The sequence below is a fragment of the Centruroides vittatus genome, unplaced genomic scaffold, assembly GCF_030686945.1.
Source record: "Centruroides vittatus isolate TY-2023 unplaced genomic scaffold, ASM3068694v2 contig_905, whole genome shotgun sequence".
NCBI classification, from domain to species: Eukaryota; Metazoa; Arthropoda; class Arachnida; order Scorpiones; family Buthidae; genus Centruroides; species Centruroides vittatus.
In genome coordinates, this window is record NW_027122595.1 from 567,980 (window position 1) to 591,428 (window position 23,449).

General features: G+C 33.5%; 2 protein-coding genes across 3 annotated transcripts in view; both read right to left on the reverse strand.

The window, feature by feature from the left end:
• Positions 1–16,180, reverse strand: part of LOC136984167 (PAT complex subunit CCDC47) — a 212,828-nt gene extending 196,648 nt beyond the window's left edge. Inside the window, exon 1 of the mRNA XM_067281101.1 lies at positions 16,169–16,180. The gene's annotated coding sequence lies outside the window, so the exon portion shown is untranslated. The remainder of the gene's footprint in view (positions 1–16,168) is intronic.
• The window catches only part of tra2 (transformer 2), a 56,333-nt gene that overhangs the window by 28,953 nt on the left and 3,931 nt on the right, over positions 1–23,449 (reverse strand). For both annotated transcript variants that reach the window (XR_010882159.1, XM_067281105.1), the window contains exon 2: positions 7,203–7,396. Coding sequence is in view for 1 of the 2 variants with exons in the window: in XM_067281105.1 (XP_067137206.1) it covers positions 7,203–7,396 (194 nt within the window). In the remaining variant the exon portion in view is untranslated. The remainder of the gene's footprint in view (positions 1–7,202; positions 7,397–23,449) is intronic.

Sequence of the window (23,449 nt, forward strand, 5' to 3'; positions counted from 1 at the left end):
TTTTGCTCTAATGATAGATACTATGTTTTTCTACATTTTCATCAAAGAAAAATCACAAAAAGTTTGGAGGCTAGAACAGATAAATTGTATTTGCATTAATTTCTATGGGAAAAATTGCTTCGGTTAACAAACGAACACACAGAACAGATTACGTTCGTTAAACGGAGTTCCACTGTACATTCTTTATGGAAATACCTATTACTTAATTTACTACTACTGTAATTAATAATATTGTATCAGTATTAAATCCACTGGAGATTGAAGTTGAACAACTAGAATGTAGAGATGCTAATCTCCTGTCTACAGAAAGAATAATCACTTTTATTCTAGAATATAATTCTTTCTTCTTAAAGAATCCATTATGGACAATGGGAAAAATATATACCTGATCAACTTGATAAAATATTTGACTAACCCTAATTCAATTTCAGAAAAGGCTGATCCATTTCTAACTTGACCTGTAATAAAAATTTCAATATACAGTAGAGCATCGATTATCCGACTTATCGGTTAACCGACCGCATTCTAGTCGACAAATTCAAATGTCTGCTAGTGATGTGGCGCTACAATATTTGGTTACGTCTTGGCTACTTTATTATTATTTTTGTTAAATTTTTGCATGTTTTAGCTGGCAGCACTGGCTCAACCATGAAAGGGAGGCTAGTATTTAAACCAGGCCTAATACACTATACTAATAAAGTACAGTCAAACCTGTTTTTATGCGCTCTTTTTATGTGCGATTTTTTAATTTATGCGGTATAGTTGGTGACTAGTCTCGTGCGATTCGTCATGTCTCACGTTGACTTATTATAGCTAAATAAACTTATTATAGCATAAATGCACTTATTATAGTAACATTATTGCATGAATATGCGAAAAATGAAATAATTTACTTTTAAAGTCGACAAAACACCACCTGGACAAAAATATGTAAAACAGACGATAGACCAGACGATGCAGTCAAGTGCTGACATCTGTTGTCAATAAATTCTATTTCGTACGGTTTTGAGTTATTTTCTATGTGAGACTTTTTTTATGCGGTCCCTGTTGACCGCATAAAAAAAAAATATTTTTTAATTGTGTTGCGAAAACTATTTTTTACAGCCATTCGTGAAGTTTCGTGCTATTTTTTTTAATGCGTCTTTTTTAATGCGGTCCCTATCCCCCGCATAAAAACAGGTTTGACTGTATTTTTTCATACTTTTCGGTTATCCGACCAACCCCAGTTCCCAATTAAGTCGGATAATCGATGCTCTACTGTATACAAAAAAAATTAAGTTCTTTTTATTCACTCCAATCTTCTAGTCTTTATTCAAAATTTTGCAGGTGTCAACATTTCCAGCAAATTAAAAAAAGAAAACATAAGCTCTTACTCTCTGTAGTGTATACACAAAGCAAGTGCTTCTATAAATAAATTGCTAAAGTCTACAATCAAGAAAGCATCCATCTTATGAAAATGTCACAAAAAATGGACTTATTTGAAATAACTAGCCATAGAAAAGAAAACTTGAACAACTCTTCCTTTCCTTCAGTTTCATTTCAGCAACTTCAATTGAGAAGGGAGAACTTTTTCTGCAATGATACATTTTGTCACAAAATTACAAGCCTGATTGTGTGACATCCACATCAACAACACATGTTTCAGTAGGCCAGAGGTCGGCAACCCCTGGCACATGGGGCGATTTTCAGTGAAACTTTAATTGAATGGAAATGTAGTAAAAATTATATTTTATTAATTACAAATTTAAATAGAAGTCATAGTTCAGCAAAGACCATGATACATTGAAAACATATCTTTTGTTTGTATATTCAGGTTACTACTCAAATTTTTGTTTTAAATTCCATGACTTTCCCTGATCAACTGTACAAATTCCCTGACCCTCATGTCCCTTACAGCATGGCACATTAACAAAATGAAACATTACTTGACTTACTATGCACATACGCCAGTGCTTCTCCAACTTTTAACTGGTTATTTTCTCTAATTAACAGTTATATTTTTTATAATCGACAAATTAGTAAAATTAAAAATAAAATAAGAAAGACAGCATTATGGCATGTCTTCTCTACATAAAACTAAAATGTTTTATTTAATAATAATTTATCCTATTAACTCGTAACTTTAAAACTTCATGGCTTTAAAAAAAAAAAGCCATTAATTATTATTAAAAAATTCAGTATAATCCATGTACAAAAGTATAAATTTATTAAATTTGTCCTTTAATAAATTTTCCAAACTTTATAAAATATTAATAAACTGGAAAAAAAGTTTCAGAAATCAGAAATTGTTTTATGTGATCAAAATTATTAAAATGAAAAATTATAAATAATACTGTAGGTGATCCTCTATCACCACAGGTCCTTTGCTAAAAAAAAACCTTCAAACAAGGAGAATTTGAAACATTCCTTTAATTCTCCAAACTGATAACAAACCTTCTCCTAACCCTTAAAACCTTCCAAATCTTTTTTCATAACTTTTTAAATGAATTTTTAAACTTTTTCCCTTTAATGTTCTTTTTAAATTTAAACTTCAGCATGTTAGAACAATAAATAAATAAACATATAAATATAAATCCAACAAAATATATGCCGTAGAGTAACATACACACATATATATAACATGGATCACACTTGGGAAGAGGCGAGTGGGTCCGATATCACTACACCCCTACCGCAAGATACGTGTTAGGGTATTAACCTGAACAATGATCTGAAACAACTCCAAAAGAACAAGGGTACAACAGAACAGAGCCTCCACAAAATTACACAAAGTACACACACACTATGCACAACTCACAATTTTCATTTACATGGATTACACCCATAGTTCTTATCACTACACGTCAAAGTAACAGTCACTATTAATGTCATGAACATGAAGTCCATCGTCTTTCTTTCAAACAAGTCTCAAAAGAGCACCTGTGCTGTTGAGATGAGCCCAGGGACAATGCCTGAGGGTGATGTTGTATCTCTGTAAAGCCAATGCCCATCGCCGTAGTCTCAATGACTGAGGTATGCTCTTTGTCAAAAATGTCAGCTGGTTATGATCAATTTGTAGTTCAATCTCTGCACCAAAGGTCCAAGCCTCAAACTTTTTCAAACCCCATAAGATAGCATAAGCTTCACATTCAATTGTAGACCATGCTTGTTAAGTTTGAGTCAGCTTTTGGCTTGCTTATAATATCGGGTATACCTTTCCCTGAGATTGTTGTGACAAACAGGCAGAGATTCCAATTTGCGATGCATTGGTCTGGATAATGAAAGGCCATCCCAACACTGGCATATAAAGTGCTGGTGCTTTCGTTAAAGCTGTCTTTAGGAGGTGGAATGCCCTGTCGTGAACTCTTGTCCAGGGCAAAATGTCCAGAACTTGTTCTTTTGGTAAGTTCCATGAGTAGATAGGTACAGTAGCATAGTTAGGTATATATTCTCTACAATACAGTAGAACGTCGTTTATCCGAATCAATTGAGGACTGGGGTTATTCAGATAACTGATTATGTACGAAAAATATATTAACCTATCTCATGTTGAAATTTTTCTCCATTGCATGTTGCTTCATGCTAAATTTTCATTGATTTTAAGCCTAACAAAAATTTTTAATAATAATAATTGTGGCTATTGTATCGTTAAAAATTATTTCTTTATTTTGTACAAACAAAATAAATATATTTAATATAAAAACAAAAAAATTATACTTTAGAAGTTAATCTAGTATCAAAAATGTTTGATTCAGCATGACACAGTCCAACTGGAAAACTTTTGGTTGATCAGCTTTCGGATAACCGATGCTCTACTGTAATTGCAAAAACCTAAAGGCTTTTTAGTTGCCTTTTGGTTCTAGGTGCGGATAACTGAGATGGCTTGAACTTTGTCGGGATCTGTGCAATACTTCTCTGAGCTAACGATGTATCCAAGATACTTGATTTCGCGCTTAGCGAAAGAGCATTTTTTAATATTTACAGTGAAACAAGGTTCTCACAAAACAGGAGGAATTATATCTAGATGGTCCAGGTGCATTTCCAATCACTTGAGAAAACGGCAATGTCATCAATGTATGCTGGTGCAAAATCTCAAAATTGAGCCAAGGCTTTGTTCATTCCTCTTTGGAAGGTGGCAGCAGCATTCTTTAAACTAAATGCCATGATCTTGAAACGATATTGTCCTCTGTGCATTTTAAAAGATGTTAAGTCCCTGCTTTTGACTTCCATAGGTATCACCCAGTAGTCTTTCAACAAGTCCAAGGTAGTGATGTTTGCCGCACCGATATGATTAATCAATAGGGTGGCCTCTTCCATAGGAAAATCATCGGCTATTGTAACGGCATTAAGAGAGCAGTAATCTATGCATAACCGCATGCTCCCGTCCCTCTTACTCATGCACACAACAAGATGTGCTATTTCTGAGGAACTTTCCTCTATCAATCCCAAGTGTAGGAGTTCCACAATCTGCTCGTCCACTTTAGGCTTCAAAGTCTCAGAAATTCTATATACATACGGCTTCTTCCTCGTCTGACCTGGGATTAACCTGATTTTATGTTCACCCACTTTCGCAACACGAACCCTCTCAGTGAATAGAGAACTGTGCCCTTTTAACAGGGTGTTGATTTGTGTTTGTTGAACTTGGCTAAGCTGATTGAAACACTGATCTGTTAGCACTTCTTCGAGGGTCACATTATTGTCAATCTTTGGGGGTAGAGTGTACCCCCCAAATTACTCCGATAGTGTTCTCTCTGGGATAATATTTTTGGATCTTATTCACATAAATTTGTCTAATGTTATTCCTGGAAAGTTTAACTTTGTACGATTGTGGAGGGCAAAACCGTACTATTTCACCTGGACCGGTCCCCTCTTGCATAAATTTTGTTACCTGAGTCAGGAATTGATTAAAATACTCCATGCATGCTCTTTGGTTTTCACTCACTGTTAAATGCAGCTTGATGCGCTGCTGTTTCTAGTCTACTTTTGAGATCTTGTAAATAGTCCACAGCCGAACAAGACATGTTAAGAGGAAGGGAAACCTCGTCAGTCCACACAGATTTGAGGATTGCGAGAGGTCCACATGCCTCTCTTCCTTATAGTAGTCTGAACAAGGAAATGCCAGTTGTGCAATTTGGCACTTCTCTATAAGCAAAGAGCAAGAAGGGGATTTGTCTGTCCCAGTTGTGAGCACCCTCTTGCATAACATGGTTGAGCATCTGTTTTAACACTATTCCATCATTCAACCAGTCCGTTACCTGTGGCGTATCCCAGACAGCTAAATCTGGAGTGACACCCAAGCGCTTCAAAAATTCTTGTCAAGCCAGAAATGAAATTGGTGCCCTGATCACTTGCAATGATGTTTGGGATCCCAGTTCTAATGAATATCTGTAATAAGGCTTCACAAGCTGATCTAGCACTAAGTGAACGCATGGGTATTGCCTCTGGCTAATGAGTGTGTTGTTCCATAAGGCAAAGTACGTATTTATGTCCCCTCCCAGAAGGTGGTTCTACTATAGGGCCAATCACGTCAATGTTAACAACTTCAAACAGGAGTTCTGGCCTCAGTACCAGAGTTATCGGTGCTCTGTCGCTCACTTCAGTACCAGACAAAGTGAGCGACAGTGATACTGAAAATGGCAAAATTTAATCAAAATTGACCTGTCAAATTTTGAGAAGGAACTCAATTCTATAAGCCCACAAAAGTTGTGGCTGTGACCTTGGGACATTGCCCTCAGAATCACATAAAATTATTACAGAAATTGCTTATAACGTCATGCTACCATTCAACATTATAAAGAATTATTACTCCTGTCTACATTATTGCTCATACAGTCATGGCAACATTTTCATCTTTATATTGTGTGATCAGAGGGTCAGCACCTCTTTAGTGCCTCGTCAGGGCTGACACCACTGTTTCTTCTAGGATAGACACAGAAACCTTAATAGCCACAACTTCAGAATTCATGCAAACGATCACGTGTGCAGACAGTTGGATTCAGGATGGAGGAGTTTTGAGAGACGGCAGATCAGAAAGAGTGCATACTACTTCTTAGAATGGAAAATACCCATTTATTTATATAAATATTTACACATATAGACAAGGTAACAGTTCTGTTTAGCTTTCTAATAGAGAGTTAAATTGTCTATAGCTATAGAGACCTGAGTTTAACAGATTCCTGGCCAAGAAAGAGAGAGCTTACAATATTACGTGCAAGACAAAATACCTTGATTGGCGACTTGATTGTCATGTTGTTGATCGAAGATTGTAGAGGTGGCAAGGTGGTGGTAACATCTCAGTCTCTTTTTTGTTTCTGGTGTGTTTTTGAACTAGATTGTTGGAGGGAATCCGTTGGCTTGTCAGGTTCAGGAATGGCAATTGAGAGATTGGAGAAAGGCGGACGAAGCAGTTGGCAATAGAGCACTCACATCAAAAAGTAAGCTGGATCAGCGAACTCTTGGCAATGACATGACCCCTCGTTCTTGAATCACTCTTTTTTTTATATCCTCAAGTCACATTATCCTTTTTCATCAATAGTGAATTTTTGTAATAATTCCCAGTGACACATTCAATGAGTTCTCTGGGAAAGGAAATGACTCAAGAAAGAGATGCACCGGTAATAAAATTGGAAAAAACTTTCAAAAAACAAAAAATGAATTTTCTCTCCAAATTTTCATGAAGTCCAACTCTCACAATTGTATAGCTTTGGGCATAGTTTTAAGTTTATTTTTTCCACTTTGTATAATTTTTAAGTATAGTAAAACCTTTAGTTAATACCAACTGAGGAGGAACTATTTTCTATTTGAAAATAGTCCAACCTCAGTTGGTATTAATAGTGCCCCTCCTGTTCCCCACTTTGATAGGCCCTGATCTTGTATATAAAGTTATGGACCCCCCCATTTTTTTATATTGTTGAATCCATCATCACAAATAGAAAATGACAAAGTTTCATCAAAAACAATCAATCAAATTTTGAGATCAAATACAACACTAAGCCACATAGAAGAGGCTTTCACTAATGCTCCATCTCAAATATTGTAAATATTAAAAACTCCTAGTAAAAATATAATTAACAACCACCTTTCAAGTATTAGTAACAAAACTTTTTCTTTTAAAACTTTTCAAATAAACTTTAAAATATATTTCTTTTAAATCTACAAATGACTGTTTCCTTCATAAATCTACAAGAAAACTTAATTTTAATAGTATAATTTGCAAATATTACCTTGAACGAGAGCATGAATGACGTCTACGTGAATAAGATCGAGAATACGAGCGTGATCTAGATCGGGAGCGAGACCTACTTCGTGGACTCCTGCTACGTCGACCATCCTCACCTACAGGTGATCTGGAACCTGGAGGAGAAGGACTTCGTTCCCCTGAATGATGAGATCCATTTTCCTGTGGACTCGGGCTTGTCTGAAAGTTATTTTATATTATTCTAAGCTACTTAAGCATAAAGTATAATATTGATTTTATATAAATAATTTAAAATTTCTACAATAATTATATAAATAAATTAAATAAATAAACTATTACATTTTATCCAGACCCAGAATTTTTTGTATGGTCATTATTAATTAATAAACTATTACAGTAAAATTTAATTTCAATAAATTTTAAGTTAAAAATATGAAATGTCAGATTTACTTTTGTATTAAACTACTACCTGATTTTTAAAAAGTTCTTTGTATAAGCAATCATCAATCATTTAATTCAAGAGAAATACAGGAAAAATAGCTAACTTTTTGATTACAATCGAATTCCATGCAAAATATAATTTGCTTCATGACTCAAAATTTGTTAGCAAGAAAAAAAAATCATTCAATAAAACAGATAACCTTCTCAGATGGTCATAATGCTGATTATTTTGGGCTAAGATGTCTAAATTCTGGGGTAGCCACATGAGCAATTTTGCCACATACATCTAGTATGTGTCTTCACTTCACACAATTGAAGTGTGAGTGTGTAAGTCACACTTCATAGTTGATTAGAAAGGAGACTAAATCAAATATAAATGACGATTTATAGAGACAAATACAAGAGGAGACTCAACCCCCCAAAATATTTTATTGTAGTAAAAATATTCAAGTTTGATTAAATAGATCAAACTTCAAAACATTTCTAAAAACATTTACAATGAAAAATTTAGTTTTTATTTGATCATTCTCAATACAATCATCAGACATGTGTGAAAAGATACTTATTAATTATTCAAATACAGGTATCCCTGGCTTAACACAAAATTAGTGTGGGGCAGAAGTTTTAATTAACAGGGCTTTAACAGCTATCTTCACTTAACATAGATAGGTTTTCCTCAGCAAATTAAGTGTTGGTGAATTTGCTATTTTTATGCTAAAGGTGATTTCCAATATAGATTTGTAGTTTAATTAGGATAGTTGTAAATACAGATCTGTGGTTGTGAAATTTAACAGTATTGCTAATGTGAGATTGTATTCTTTGTTCAGAAGCTTATTTTAAAACTTAACTTCACATTTTGTTTGCATAAAATTAAAATTGAAATGTCTGAAGATAAAATGCATATCAGGCACATTATTTATGCTTTTACTTTCCCAGCTGTTATGTATACATAACAAGAGAAAGTATTGGAATCATGTCAAATTTGACCCTCCTAAGTTTTTTGCAAATACAGTAGAGTGTCATTTATCTGAAAACCAGTTATTCAAAAGCTTTCCAGTTGGACTGTGTCCTGCTGAATCAAACGTTTTTGATACTAGATTAACTTCCAAAATATAATTTTTATATTTTTCAATATATTTATTTTGTTTGTACAAAATAAAGAAATAATTTTTAACGATACAATAGCCTCAATTATTATTATTATAAAAATTTTCATTAGGCTTAAAATCAACAAAAATTCAACACGAAGTGACATGCAACAGAGAAAAATTTCAACATCGTATAGGTTAATATATTTTTTTGTACATAATCGGTTATCCGAACAACCCCAGTCCCCAATTGATTTGGATAAACAACACTCTACTGTTTTGAGACCTGAATAATAATAAAATTTCGTGTGTGTGTGTGTGTGTGTGTGTGTGTGTGTGTCTGTCGGTCTTGCTTAATATCTCAGGATGGGGGTAAAGATTAAGAAACGAAATTTGGTATGGTGACTTGTATATGAGGGGCATTGATGCTATTAAATTTTGGTGGTAAAAGATCAAGAGAGTGGGAAATAGAAGGGAGCATCATGTATCTCGAAGAGGGTAAGACATAATAATAAATAAAATCTTCATTAACATTTACACTTTTTTTTAAACTCGTCTCTACTCTCAAAATTAAGGTTTTTGCCATTTTATAGTAATTAAAAATTTTTTTATAACGATCTAATAACAGATGGTACCAAACAATTTTATTTTTTTGATTAATAATATAAAAGTTTTTAAAATAAAAACTCATAACAGCCAAGAAAGTTAAAAGATCTAGCAACAAGAGTTTTGTAAGTTTTGTAAAGGATATAATGTGATACAAACTGCAAAAAATACTCATAGTGCATATAGCAGGGGTGGCCAGACTTTTTAGAACTTCAGCCATATATTAAAAACAGAATTCATTGAAGAGCCGCATATACATATATACATATTTTTCCACAGCTAAAGACAAATTTGGTCAGTTTTTATATAGTAAAATAAACAGTACTAACACAATTTTGAAAAAAATCACATTTATTAATTAACTTGCAAGAAAATAAAAAAAAAATCACATTGATACATAAAGCTTTAAAAGATTGCACCACTATTAAAAATAATAACAATAAATCGACTGACTAACGCAAAAAAAAAAAATACAAAACGAAATCATTTAATATTTAGTCTTTACTAGTTGAAGGATGAATTTGTAAATTGGAAACTGAGTTTGGATAATTTGGTGTGTAATTTGTAACAGCACTTCTGAGCAATTCATTTAAATGGAAATTGGTAAGCTGCGAACGAAATTTCAATTTAATAAATTTCATATTAGAATATAAAGATTCAACTTCATACATTGACCCAAATAATGATAACAGTCGACATGCTGCATTTTTTAAATGACCATAATTATAATTATTTTTTCTATTAATGTTTTTACATATTATGTTATTTAATAAATATTACATTTATTTTTATAAATAATGTATAATGCTACCATATTTTGACTTTTTTATTTCAAACAATATATTATTTATTTTATATTATCCAAGAATCATACATAAAAAATAATAAAAGCAAAATTAAAAAAAAAAAACAAATTTGGTATAAATTTAAGTATCTTGCAGTGAGCCACAAGTATACTAGAAAAGAGCCACAGTTTGGCCACCGTGGGCATATAGGGAAGATACTCCTAAACACTGGACATGTCAAGTTTGGTTTTGAAAGTTTTGAACTAAAGGATAGAAAACATGGGACACCCAAAAGATGTTGACAAATTACGAGAATAAATTGTTAAAAATCAACAAATAACTTGTGAACATCAAACCATCTGATGGTGTTTATTTGTTGCCGATCAGCCACATTTGATTAGTGGGATAAAAAAGTTCATCCAGCTTAAGCATTCAATTCATGTCAAACTGAATAATTTTGATGCTCAGTTTAGGTCATGCATGTGCAGTGTCAAAAGCATTCAAGTTGCAGAGCAAAATTGCTCACGTAGATAACCAACTTTAGACATCTTACTCTTGAGCTGACAGTTTTGCAATACTTTACTTTTCTTCAAATGTTTCCCATTAAGATTGATGAGTGTGCCTGTTATATTAAAATCTACTTTACATTAATTTAAAAATTTTCAAAATGAATCTAAAATGAATTCCAATACTAGTTTTTATATTTCATGTTTACTATAAGCCATTATATTAACTTTTCCTGAGAAATTAATTTCAAGAGGTCACTTTTATAAAAAAGATTTTAATTAAAACTTTTATTTTAAAAAAAATATATTTTTAAAAATCATTAAATTGCTAAATTTTCAAAATAACCTTTAGTCATAAAAGGTCTCAAATTATTGATGAATGAGAAAATCAAAACATGAGTATAATAGAATTCATTTATTGTAATCACTTGGGACTTGCCTATAACTCATAACATTAAGCAGAACAAGTAAATAAGATTACAATTAGTCAATAAAACCAGAACTTTCTCTAACATTAATATATTACAAAATGCACAACTTGAAGATTTATTAGTTAAAATTATTGATATTAATGTATTTTCTCAATTATCAGAAACATCTTGAGTTTGAAACTGGATTTTAAAATTGTTTTGTGGAAGAAAATATTTATGGATAAGTAAGTTTTGTTAAGTAACAAATTTAGAAAAACAATACAAAATGTCATAAAACAAATAATGTTCAAACAACTGTTTTCTTGCTCTTCTGCATTAATGAGTATTTGTTTTAATGCTGCACCACAATGTCATCTTAACTTTTTAGATACTAAAAAGTTTAAATGCCTGTTATGAGTAAATGTCATGTAAACTAGAAGTGTTGAGCAATACAGCCAAAAAAGATTATTATTGGTGCATAAAGCATCACGTGATCTGCTTACAATAGCTTATTATTATTACATTTGACATTGAATATTTGATGCTATCACAATTGTAAGATGCACTTCCACTTCAAACAAGCATAACTAGATAAAATTGTCTTAGAACTAAGGAAATATGGCAGTTAAAATACAATTCATCAATGCTGTTTCAGTCTGTTTTAACAAAGCTTTAACTCATTACAGACTAAGTCCCTGAAATGTCCTAAGTTGATAGCAGACAAGAAGCTCTATAAGCATGTCCCATGAAACTTGGATTTTAAACCTAACATCCTGTCACTAGAAATCCTCCAGTCAAGCATGATGAAATGTTTATGAAAAAGTAGATTGAAGAATTGAGAAGAGCTTAAAATCGAGCTGACAACATGATGGTGTTTCTGTATCCATTGACAAAGCCATTCTTACTTGTTGTTCAATTCAGACTTCACGACCTTCAGTAGTCTCTAGAACTTACTGACCAATTTACTCTTATTCTTTCCCCTAGATATTTTTTCTTTATTTTCTTTTGACAAAATAGTGGCTCTCTTTATTCACATTGATAAAACAAAGATGAATCGTGTGTACAAGTTAGGTTATGAGTAATAACACTTTCTAAATAGCAAACTCATTAGACTGTTATACTACGTTCGCGCACAATCCTCAACTAACTTCGATCTCGATTTACCTACAATCTGGATTGTGACTGTCACTATTCAAACGTCGTGCCGTTCGCACAGGTAACTCGCTTGAGAATAACCCAGCTATTGTAAGCGATGATAAAACTGGCATAACTACTCGGTAAGTCACAAACACCAACACACAAAATGGAAGTTTTGATTAGAAATAAATACTTTTTCTTGCCATATATCTAATAATAGACAGATGTCATCGTCTCTCCAAACATCTTTTTTATTTCTTTGCCGATAGCTCGACACGTGTTCTGTAGCCATCTTGTATTTTCTCACGTGCGTGGGATTGTGGGATCTCTCTTATGACTGAATCTAGTTTCAAGAACTCTCTCCAGTCAATCACGATTGAACCTCGTTTCAGTCGAGATTGAAACGGTCGAGGGTGTTCGCACCAAGGCATAGTCGCTGACCTTGGTCACAATCTAGATTGAAATGCTCGGTGCGAACGGGGTATTACTTCTGATTGAATATCACATGGTCACTATGGAAGGATTTTTTAAAAATTTATTATAGAAGTGACATAATGCAACTTTTTTTTTTTAATTTTAAATTTAATAAAATAAGTTTAAAATATGCCATTTGCCAAAATATTTAAAAAGGCAACTTAACAAAAATTCCCCATCAAGCATGAATGTCATGTGGTCACTGAGGGAACTGCAACGTAAGTGCAATCACCAACCGAAAATCAATAAAATGTTTATTCTATAGCTAATATTTCCACAAAATTATTAGTCTATACTTTTTGTCAGACCATAAAATGAATATAACCAAAATTTCATCTGGAGTGGACAAAAATTGCAGGAGTTATAAGGAATTCACACACACACAGATAATGGCTTTTATATTAGTAATGTCAATCCAGTATCATAGTAGGGTAGATGTACCAGTTTTGGCCAGCGTACCAGTTCTGGCCAGAAAACAAATTTAACTTAAAAATATAATAACCACATATTCAAATCTGTCCAATGAAACAAACTTTTATTGTTAACTGTTCACATAGTTAACAATAAAAGTTTGTTTCATTTGTGATTATATTTTTAAGTTAAATTTGTTTTCTGGCCAGAACTGGTACTACACTGGCCAAAACTGGTACATCTACTCTACTGTTTCAGTTTAAATTTTTGTTAAGGCTGGACTGATTTTAATGGTATTGTAGTTATTCCTTTGTTCTCTATTATTCAAATTTTAGGAGTTATTATTGAAAAATATTTTAAAATTACTTTGATTTTTGTTTAAAATTATTTTTACAATCTTTTTTATTATTTTGTTTTATCCACTGCAATTCAATTGTCACTTTGTATATAAGATGTTCTTTGCCATATTGTTTTATTTATAACTAAATTTATATTACTTCACCTCAAACCTCATATTAAATATACCTAATTATGCAAATACAAATTGAATTGTTCATGAAAAAATCTAGCAACGAGCAAGTTGCACAACATTCCCATGTGTTATGAGATTGTTATAAAAAACTTCTTTTATATTTTTAATTATTATTAAATGACAAAACTTAATTTTAATAGCAGTGACGAATTTTATAAAAAAAATTGTAACTGTTAATAATGAATAAAATCTTCATTAAATCCTACCCATCTCAAGATATGACGTGACCATCCACTAGCTTTTTCTCCACTGAACCTGACACCACCAAAATTTAATATAGTAGTATCAATGCATCTCATATACAAGCTACCATGCCAAATTTCATTTATTCATCTTCACCCATATACATATATATTTTTTTGGGGATACTATAGATTACCACCTATGGAATTTTGAGACTGAGTATATATCTGAACTGAAAGGACCGAGACGAGTTCAACGATACCCTACTTTTGGACCGGAGACGAAAAATAAGAAAGTTATACTTTTTTTAATGCTTTCGTGCAGATGGCACTGTAGTTGCTAGTGCTGCCATCTTGCGGTAAAGTCTGCAAACAAATTAAAAAAAGGCACTCTGAAAGGCAAGAAATTGCACGAACAGTCAAATGCCACTTCCTTTTTTTTTCTTTTGTTCAAGAACTACCACGAATCAATAACTAGTGACGTTAAACAATCGGCAGCCTGCTGGCGGCTCCCCTCCCGGAGGAGTCCGCCAGGAGCACGAACAGTCGAACGCCAGTTCCCTTTTTTCCTTTTGTTCAAGCATCACAACTTCCAATCACAATAGCGTGGTCAGCTCGTAGTACTAGCTGACCACAAGCGATGGCGAGACTGAAGAACTGTAGCCCTCGAGCGCGAGGATGTGCAAAAAAGAACTTAACTCAAACTGTAGACAGTCGATGTGCTCATGGATCAACATCTGCCTCTGTTGAAGGTATATATGGCCGACTTGCCGGACTGCCTGTTAAACACGCGATAGGCTTAGCAGAGAGAGCGACGCAACTCCCGATCATCGCGCGATCGCCGAAAAAAGTATGATAACTTTCTTATTTTCTGCCTCCGGTTCAAACGTAAGGTACCGTTGAACTCGTCTCAGTCTCCTCAGTTCAGATATATACTCAAAGTCCCAAAATTCCATAGGTGGTAATCTATAGTACAACCCCTTTTTTACTTTTTGAGTTCATATCTCAAAAGATTTGAGACCTCCCAGAGATTTGCAAAAACTCTGAGGGTCAAATTTAACATGATTCCAATACTTTCCCTTGTTATATACAGTCGACTCCGCAAAAGTCGTCACCCAGATAACTCGACACCATCAGTTAAGTAGTCAGTTTTCTGTGGTCCCGGCCAACTTACATAGGCATTAATGTTAAAAAAATCCGGTTTACTCGACACCGTTTAACTCGTCACTACTGAATAAGTCGACATACTTTTGCTGTCCCACACACTGATAAATCGTCACCCCTCCTGAAAAAATGAATTCACTTCATATGTGTGGTGCAAACTCATTTTTTCTCAGGAGGGGAGTCAATTTATTTATTAATATATTTAATAACATAATAATAAATTATTATTATTAATATAATATATATACAGCAGACCCCTGATATAATGCGCATGTTGGGCGGGAAACAACACCCACATTATAAGATGAACACGTTATTCCGAGCAGCAAGGTGTAACACGGTTCACCTCTACTTTAGCAATAATGTCAAGCTTTTCTTTTACTCATCATGCATACAATAATTAAACACTATTCAAAATACATTCAGGAACTCAATACATACACAATTACTCAATACGCAATAACAATAAAATGCACTACTCACTAACGCCGCACGGACCTGTATAAACGTGTTTGAGCTTATCGCATCACGAACATTGCCTGCGCTATAACCGAGTGCGCGATGTAATGAGCAGCACTATAACAAAGGTCCATTGTATTAATAAAAATGCCTTAACATTTTATGTATTTTTATGTATAAAATAACAACAGATAAACAAAAACAAAATATACAATCTACATCAACATCATACCAGAATCCAATTTTGCATTTTCTCAAGCTAGAAGCATTAAGAATCCTTAGACATTACTTGCCAACAATTGAGAATTGCGAAGATGATGTTTTAAAGGCGTTCATGATCGTTGAAAAAGAAAGTCGAGACAGTTAAATGCTCAAAAACACTAAACAAATTTTTCAGTTTTTCATCTACAGAGTAATTGTAAATGGAGGACACAGTGTATTGTAAGCCTATACTACTGTATAATGCACTACTGTACTTTCCTAACTGTAATTTTCTGTTTTTTTTTTTTCCAACTTTGCTTTAGTCGTTCATCAGATAACTCGACACATTTCCACTTCCCCTTGGGGTGTCGACTTATGCGGACTCAACTGTATATGAGCCGCTCAGTGCACACATCGATTAACTCCACTTTTTGAAAAATCTTAAATTTAAGTGTCAAAGCCCTTGGTATAGTCATAACTTTTTATATTTATAACAACTTTCCTGAATAATAAAGATTAGCACCGTTAAATGGCAAATTTTTTTGCCCATTGAATAATAAGTAATTTATTTCAGAAGCCATTTCGATTAACTCCATACTCTAATATAAATTGTTTCAGTAACGCTGTATCTGTTCTGGCCGTGCATCGACGCTTATTTGTTTTTAAACAGCCGAAGATGCTCTCTCCCTCTCAATAATATTCGTAACAAAATCGCATCGGTAAACAGATAAAAAGAAGCACAATGCAAACAGTAGTTAGTATAGCAGTGATCTCGCATGCTGAATGTTACTGTGTACTTCTTAGTCTTTTCAACATTACTCCTAGATTGTTTTTAAAGAAATAAATACAGTCAAACCTGTTTTTATGCGCTCTTTTTTTGTGCGATTTTTTATTTGTGCGGTATAGTTGGTGACTAGTCTCGTGCGATTCGTCATGTCTCACGTTGACTTATTATAGCTAAATAAACTTATTATAGCATAAATGAAATTATTATAGTAACATTATTGCATGAATATGCGAAAAATGAAATAATTTACTTTTAAAGTCGACAAAACACCACCTGGACAAAAATATGTAAAACAGACGATAGACCAGACGATGCAGTCAAGTGCTGACATCTGTTGTCAATAAATTCTATTTCGTACGGTTTTGAGTTATTTTCTATGTGAGACTTTTTTTATGCGGTCCCTGTTGACCGCATAAAAACAGGTTTGACTGTATTATACCGTTAAAATCAAGATGAGTGAAACTAATAATGTGAGTGAGGAAAGCAGTGATGATTCTTCAATACGATTTATCAACAGAAAGTCTGGTCCAAGAAGACGTTTATCGTTTTCCTCGGATTCATCGGATTGCAACAGTACAAACACAACAAACACATTGATTGGGAGGAAAAGAAGTCGTAATCCTGTTAAATGGATACGAAATTTACAAAAGCATAACAGGATAAAAGGTTTGGCATACAGGAATAGGGGAGGAAAATTAATACCTGCAAAAACATTTGTCGATATACAATGCAGATGCCGTCAAAATTGCAATCAAAAAATTCTTTCGGATGAGAGAGAGGCTGCCATGATAGAATTTTATAGTTTACATAGTCAACTTGACCAAAATATTTTAAGAGGTTGTATCAAAGTTAACGAAATAAAAAGAAGGCGCCCTACGAATGAAACTAAAGAACGAAGATCACATTCGTTTACTTATTACTTTCGAAAAGAGAGACTTGATATTCCCGTTTGTAAAAAATATTTTAGAGACACTTATCAGGTGAGTGACGGGCGGATATACGATTGTTGTTCTAAAGAACAAGTTACATCTTTGATTGATAAGCGCAAAGGCCACGCTGCAAGCAATAAAATAGATGATACAAATGTTATAAAGCATATAAAGTCATTTCCAGCCTACAGTAGTCACTACACCAGAGCTCATAATCCAAGACGACAATATTTAAATCCTTACTTAAATATTAAGATGTATGAACTATACGTCACAGAATGTGAAAAGGAAAACGTAGCACCAGTGAAAGAAAAATATTACTATAATGTGTTCTCTACAAAATTTAATTTACATTTTAAACAACCATCAAAGGATACGTGTCAAACTTGTGATGCTTTTCAAATAAAAATTCAATCTTCAGACGATGAGGGAATTAAGATGGCGAAAATTGAAAAGGAAACTCACTTAGAAGAGGCTGAACGGGCTCGCAGTCAAATGGCTGCCGATCGAATGGCAACATCGGAAAAATTGTTCGTATTTTCTTTTGACTTGGAAAAAGCTTTAGCCTTTCCCAAGTTGACCACATCCGTAGCTTATTATAAGCGAAATTTATATGTTTATAATTTTGGATGTCATGAATTCAATAAAAATATAAGCCACATGTTTGTTTGGCCAGAAACTGAAGGATCTCGTGGGTCTCAAGAAATTTCATCTTGTCTAATAAAGTACATAAAGACTTACGCTGCAAACTTCGAAAAAATAACAACATATTCGGATTCGTGTACCGGGCAAAACAGAAATATTAAAACCGTCTTAAGTTTATTGAAACTTGTTCAAAGCACAGAAATCAAAGCTGAATCAATTGACATGAAATTTTTGGTAAGTGGACACAGCTATTTGCCCAATGACTCAGATTTTGCCATTATTGAGTCATGTGCGAAAAAAAATCAAAACATTTTTTCACCAGATGATTGGTACCATATAATCAAAACATGTAAAAAGAAAGCACCATTTCATCTAATCCAAATGACTCACCAAGATTTTTTGTCAACAAAACCTTTAGAACAGTCTATCATTAACAGAAAAGTAACCGTCACAGGGCTTTCAGTAAATTGGCTTAAAATACACTGGATAAAGTTAGAAAGGTCCAAACCCTATCTCATACAATTCAAATGTGACTATAATGAAGATACAGAATTTCAAGCCATTAATATCAGAAAATCTTTAGTGGGTAGACCGCAAAGTTTGAAAAATATAGATCAGCCTTTATTATATCCTAAAGGTAGAACTGTGACAAAGGAAAAATGGAGAGACATGATGGACCTGCTAAAATTCATTCCTCCTGTTAAACACGATTACTATAAGAACTTGTCAACAAATCGAAATGACGAATCCTCGCATACAGCTGATGAAGAAGACATTATTTATAATATTGCTGAATCATCCCAAAGAATAATGCCGCTAACATAAAGCTGCTATGAATTAATTACAAAAATTATATTATAACCGAACTGCCAACATTCATTTTTATGGAAAAGCTGTGATAAAAATGTATAATAACTAACTTTTTCTGTAATAAAAAACTTAAAAATGTAAAGACTAAATTTAAGTTTATTACTTTTTTCAGTTGCCAAATCGATTAACTCCACCAGTCACATAAAAATTGTAACATTACTGACGATTGTTTGTTGGCTATTCTTTCTTATTAATTTTATATACCGTTAGATGAAAGCTATATCTGCAATTATGCATTCTACATTATATATTTGAATTCATATTATCAGAGGAATTTTAAAAAACAATATACATTACATCATCACGTTTCTCAACTTTTCGTTTTATGGAGTTAATTGATGTGTGCACTGAGCGGCTCATATGTAACAGCTGGGAAAGTATAGGGCACGTCTAAGGTCAATTAAAGCCATGGTCACACCATGCATTTTCCAGCCGCACAGGCGACTACAAAGCACGAGTTGCACACGTCTTCTTGTGGTCACACATTGTTCGCTGGCATTGCAACTCGAAAACACATGACCCTATAACAAACCAATAAAATTACAGTAGCTTGTTTTAGACTTCTTTTGTGAGTTTAGCTATATTTAAAACAATATTGTCATTACTAAACAAAAAACAATTAACATTTTATATCCAGACATCTAAAAATGGTACTTACAATCAATGAAGATTTTTCACTTATCTCACACCATGCCTGCACTCTTTTATCCTTTCTTCGATAAAACGAATTAAAATCCCACAGGCATTCGTGAGACTGAATTAGCTCAATTAATCTTGATTCTTTTAAACTATCATTCTGCTTTCTGCCATCATTTTCTGACTACAGTATTTTCAATGCTGTCACTGTATGACGTGGCAAATAGACATTTGCTGATTGGATGTGCATTTGCAATTGGCACGAGTAGAACAAACCTTTTGTTTCTAGTTGCAGTCACACCAGTTTTTGAAGAGGGTTTACTAGTTAACAAGAACAGCCATCACGGTTGCAGTTGCCTGCCTGGCTGGAAATCGTGTGGTGTGACCACAGCTTAAGAAACTCAGTTCCAACCCTGCCCAAGGCCAGATAATTACTGGCCTTGGGTAGGGTAGAACTAAGATAGGATGGAATAACTTGAGAAATAGAGCTAAGTCAGTCACTTAAGCACCTATGAAAACTTTCCTAAGATGTAATGGTATAAAATGAAGCAACCATTAAATTTATACAGAAAGTTTTTGAACATTCTCAGACCAGAACTACAACCTACCAAATCATGTCAAATACCAAATAGCACAGAATTCATCTCAGATTTATTACTGGGAAACAAGGTAGCATCAATTACATCATAATTGTCAGATTACTTCCCTTTTTTGATTTCAGACTAGATAGTGGTGAGCATGTGTTTGTGCACATGTGCACTTGCATGCATGCGTGCGTACAGAGCACAAACTGTAAATATTAGAAATAAATTAAGCTATTTATGTCAGTGCAATTCTGATAAAAGTAAAGACCATTGTCTTTTCTTTTATCAGAAACCACAGCATAAGATCTATTAAACCTCTCATAACATAAACAAACAAATGCTATTTTTGCTTTTTATGTCAAAGCAAAAATTCTCTTCAAATTTATTTTGGATAGTGAAGACAGATTCTAATACAGTCTTGTAAAAGCAAAATTTGCTTTACAAGTATGAATTGGGGATACCTGCATATACCATAATTAAGCAAATAATACTGCTAGATTTAGTTTCATATTTTTTATTGTTATGATTATATGGCAAGAATCCAGCTCTGTATGAGAAGTCATTACCTCTTCAGAGCTAGAATCTCACCAATACATATATGCCATACTAGGGCATGATGGGCCATTACAGCTTAGTTTACTATGACCAACATGGTACTTGAATACATATGTTGTACATTCAATACTTGTCCACACAATTTAACAAAGTATGTAATCATATGAAATTGAAGTTTCTTATACAGGGTACCTCATACATTGAACACTAAATTTTACAAAAATTTAGTTTAGTTTTAACTGTGTGCAGTGAAAAATGTGCTCAAAGCCTAAGCACAATCTGCTGTACACCCAAGTTGTCTGTTGCTCTCCCGTTTTCAGTGCTTTTTTTTGGTTAGATATATTTATTAATTTTTAACAATTTTTTCTTACAATTTTTATTTGCAGACAACTTTTAGGCATCCTGTACACTTTGAATTCTTTCGTTCAAAATTTTTTAAATGAAACTTTTTAAACAAATTTGACACTTCTGAAGTTTAGGAGCATCTTCCCCATATGCATTATGAATTTTTTTGTTTGTCCATTGTTATATCTTTTTCAAAACTCATAAGACATAATAAACCAGATTGTTGTTTATTCAAAGACATTTCAACTTGATTTTATTCAAACAAGATGTGAAGTAAAAAGTTTAAAGCTTCCAAACAAAGAATAAAATCTCACATTAGCAATAAAGTGTTAAATTTCACAACTGTTATAATTAAATCATATCTATGTTAAGTAACCAGGTCTGTTAAAGATATGCAAAAACTTTCAGTCAATATAATCTTTACTTATTAACAAGTGTATGGAATAACAAAGTCTAAGAGGAAAGTTGTAATATCAATGTTTGAGATGAAAAATAAACTTATTGAAAAGCATGAAAGTAGTATGCACATGGTGAATCTGGAGGCCATATTTAAAATGTAGAATTCAATGATCAGTAAAAACAATTTTTATTTTATTACACAGTATTTATGTATTTTATTTATTGTTTTCACATTTTAATTTATTATTAGAGCATTTATTTGTTAGTTCTACCTTAATTATATGTATTTGCTATTTAAGTTTATCAAAATGAGTATTGTTTAGGATCTGGGAACAAATTAATTCGCTTTCCATTATTTCTAATGGGGAAAATTGATTCAGACTTCAAATGGCCTCCTACAACGAATTAAATTTGAAATACAAGGCCCCACTATATTCTACTTCAGAATTCTTTTGAATAGATTTAGTTTATTAAATACAACATACAATAAATAATCTTATTACTTTATATGAATATGAAATGATTAAATAAAAAAAAAATACATAAGCCTAATACAGGGATGCACAACATTTTGTGAAGAAGGGCCAAATTAGGATTAAGTTTACTGACTGGGGGCCAGACCTCCAAGCGATTAATGCGATGGCTGAGATTGAATGCTGGCAGCAATCTTCTTGATGTCTGGTGTAATGGCAGATGTCGAAACAACCAGCAGATTTTCCAAATTCTCGTTGGTTAACCTGTTCCGTGTTTTGCACTTGTTTAAATTCATAAGCGAAAACGCTTGTTCGCATACATAGGTACTGCCAAACATGCTTGCACAAAATCGAGCATTGTCTTTCAGTTTTGGAAATGATGTATCTGGCAGTTCTTTGTAGAATGTGAGGAGATTAGAATTTTTGAACTGTGATTTCAATTCATCACTGCACTGGATGTCTATCAACTCAAGTTGGACATCTGGAGGGGCATCTTCCACTTTCACATCAAATGGAGTTGAAAAAAGTTGCAGATAGATCTTGTATTTCTGGAATTCACCAAACCTCTCATTGAATGATGTAAGGAGGGTGTTAACTTGGTCAGAGTAATCCATCTTCATATGTGGGTATTTCTCTTTCATGGCCTTGCAATGTGTAAAGTGTGTAAAGTTCTCTGATTGCATGTGGGACTTGAAAAGTGATAGTTTGGTCATAAATGCATTGATGTTACTTGTCAACTGAGAAACAAGTTGCATCTTTCCCTGCAATCCCAAATTAAGGTCATTTAGATAAGCAGTAATGTCAGCAAAAAAAGCTAAATCACACTGCCATCTTTGTCCCTCCAAATTCCTTGTAGTGTTCCCCCATTCTTTGAGGAAAGTGATAATAGGCCCCAATAGCTCCACAAATCTCTTGAGGACTGTTGCCTTGCTCAGCCAACAAACTTCAGTATACGTGGGCAGGTCAGCATAATCAGCATCTATTTCTTCAAGAAATGATTTGAAGAGTCGATGGTTGAGTCCATGATGGCGGATTAAGTTCACAGTATCATAGACATCTTTCAGCAGACGTTCAAATCCCAGCTTCTTTGCACAAAGTTGCTGTTGGTGAATTATGCAATGATACTGGACTAACTCCTTTTGCCTGTCCCCAAGGTGGTTTTTCAGCAAGGTGACCATGCCATTCTCACATCCAACCATAGACGGTGCTCCATCAGTGGCAATGCTGGATAGCTTGTCAAAGTCCAGTGCTGATTTGTTGCAAACGCTCAATAAACCAGTAAGTCAGCCAGCACCAGTTGTATGTCCGGAAAGTGATGCCATGCCAAGAAATTCTTCATTCACAATAAAATCTAGTGAAACACTTCTAATAAACACAATCACTTGTGCTGTTGATGATATGTCAGTGGATTCATCCACAGCCAAAGAAAAATAACCACAGTTTGCAACTAAAATATTAAGTTGGCCAGAAATGTCTGATGCAATTTCCGAGATTCTCCGTTGTATCGTCATGCGGTTAAGACTGATTGTTTGAAAACACTGTCTTCTCAGGACACATCTTCTCACTTGCAATGATAAGACATTTTTTTATCATATCGCCATCTGTGAAAGGTTTCCCATTCTTGGCTATTAAAGCAGATATTTCTAGGCTGGC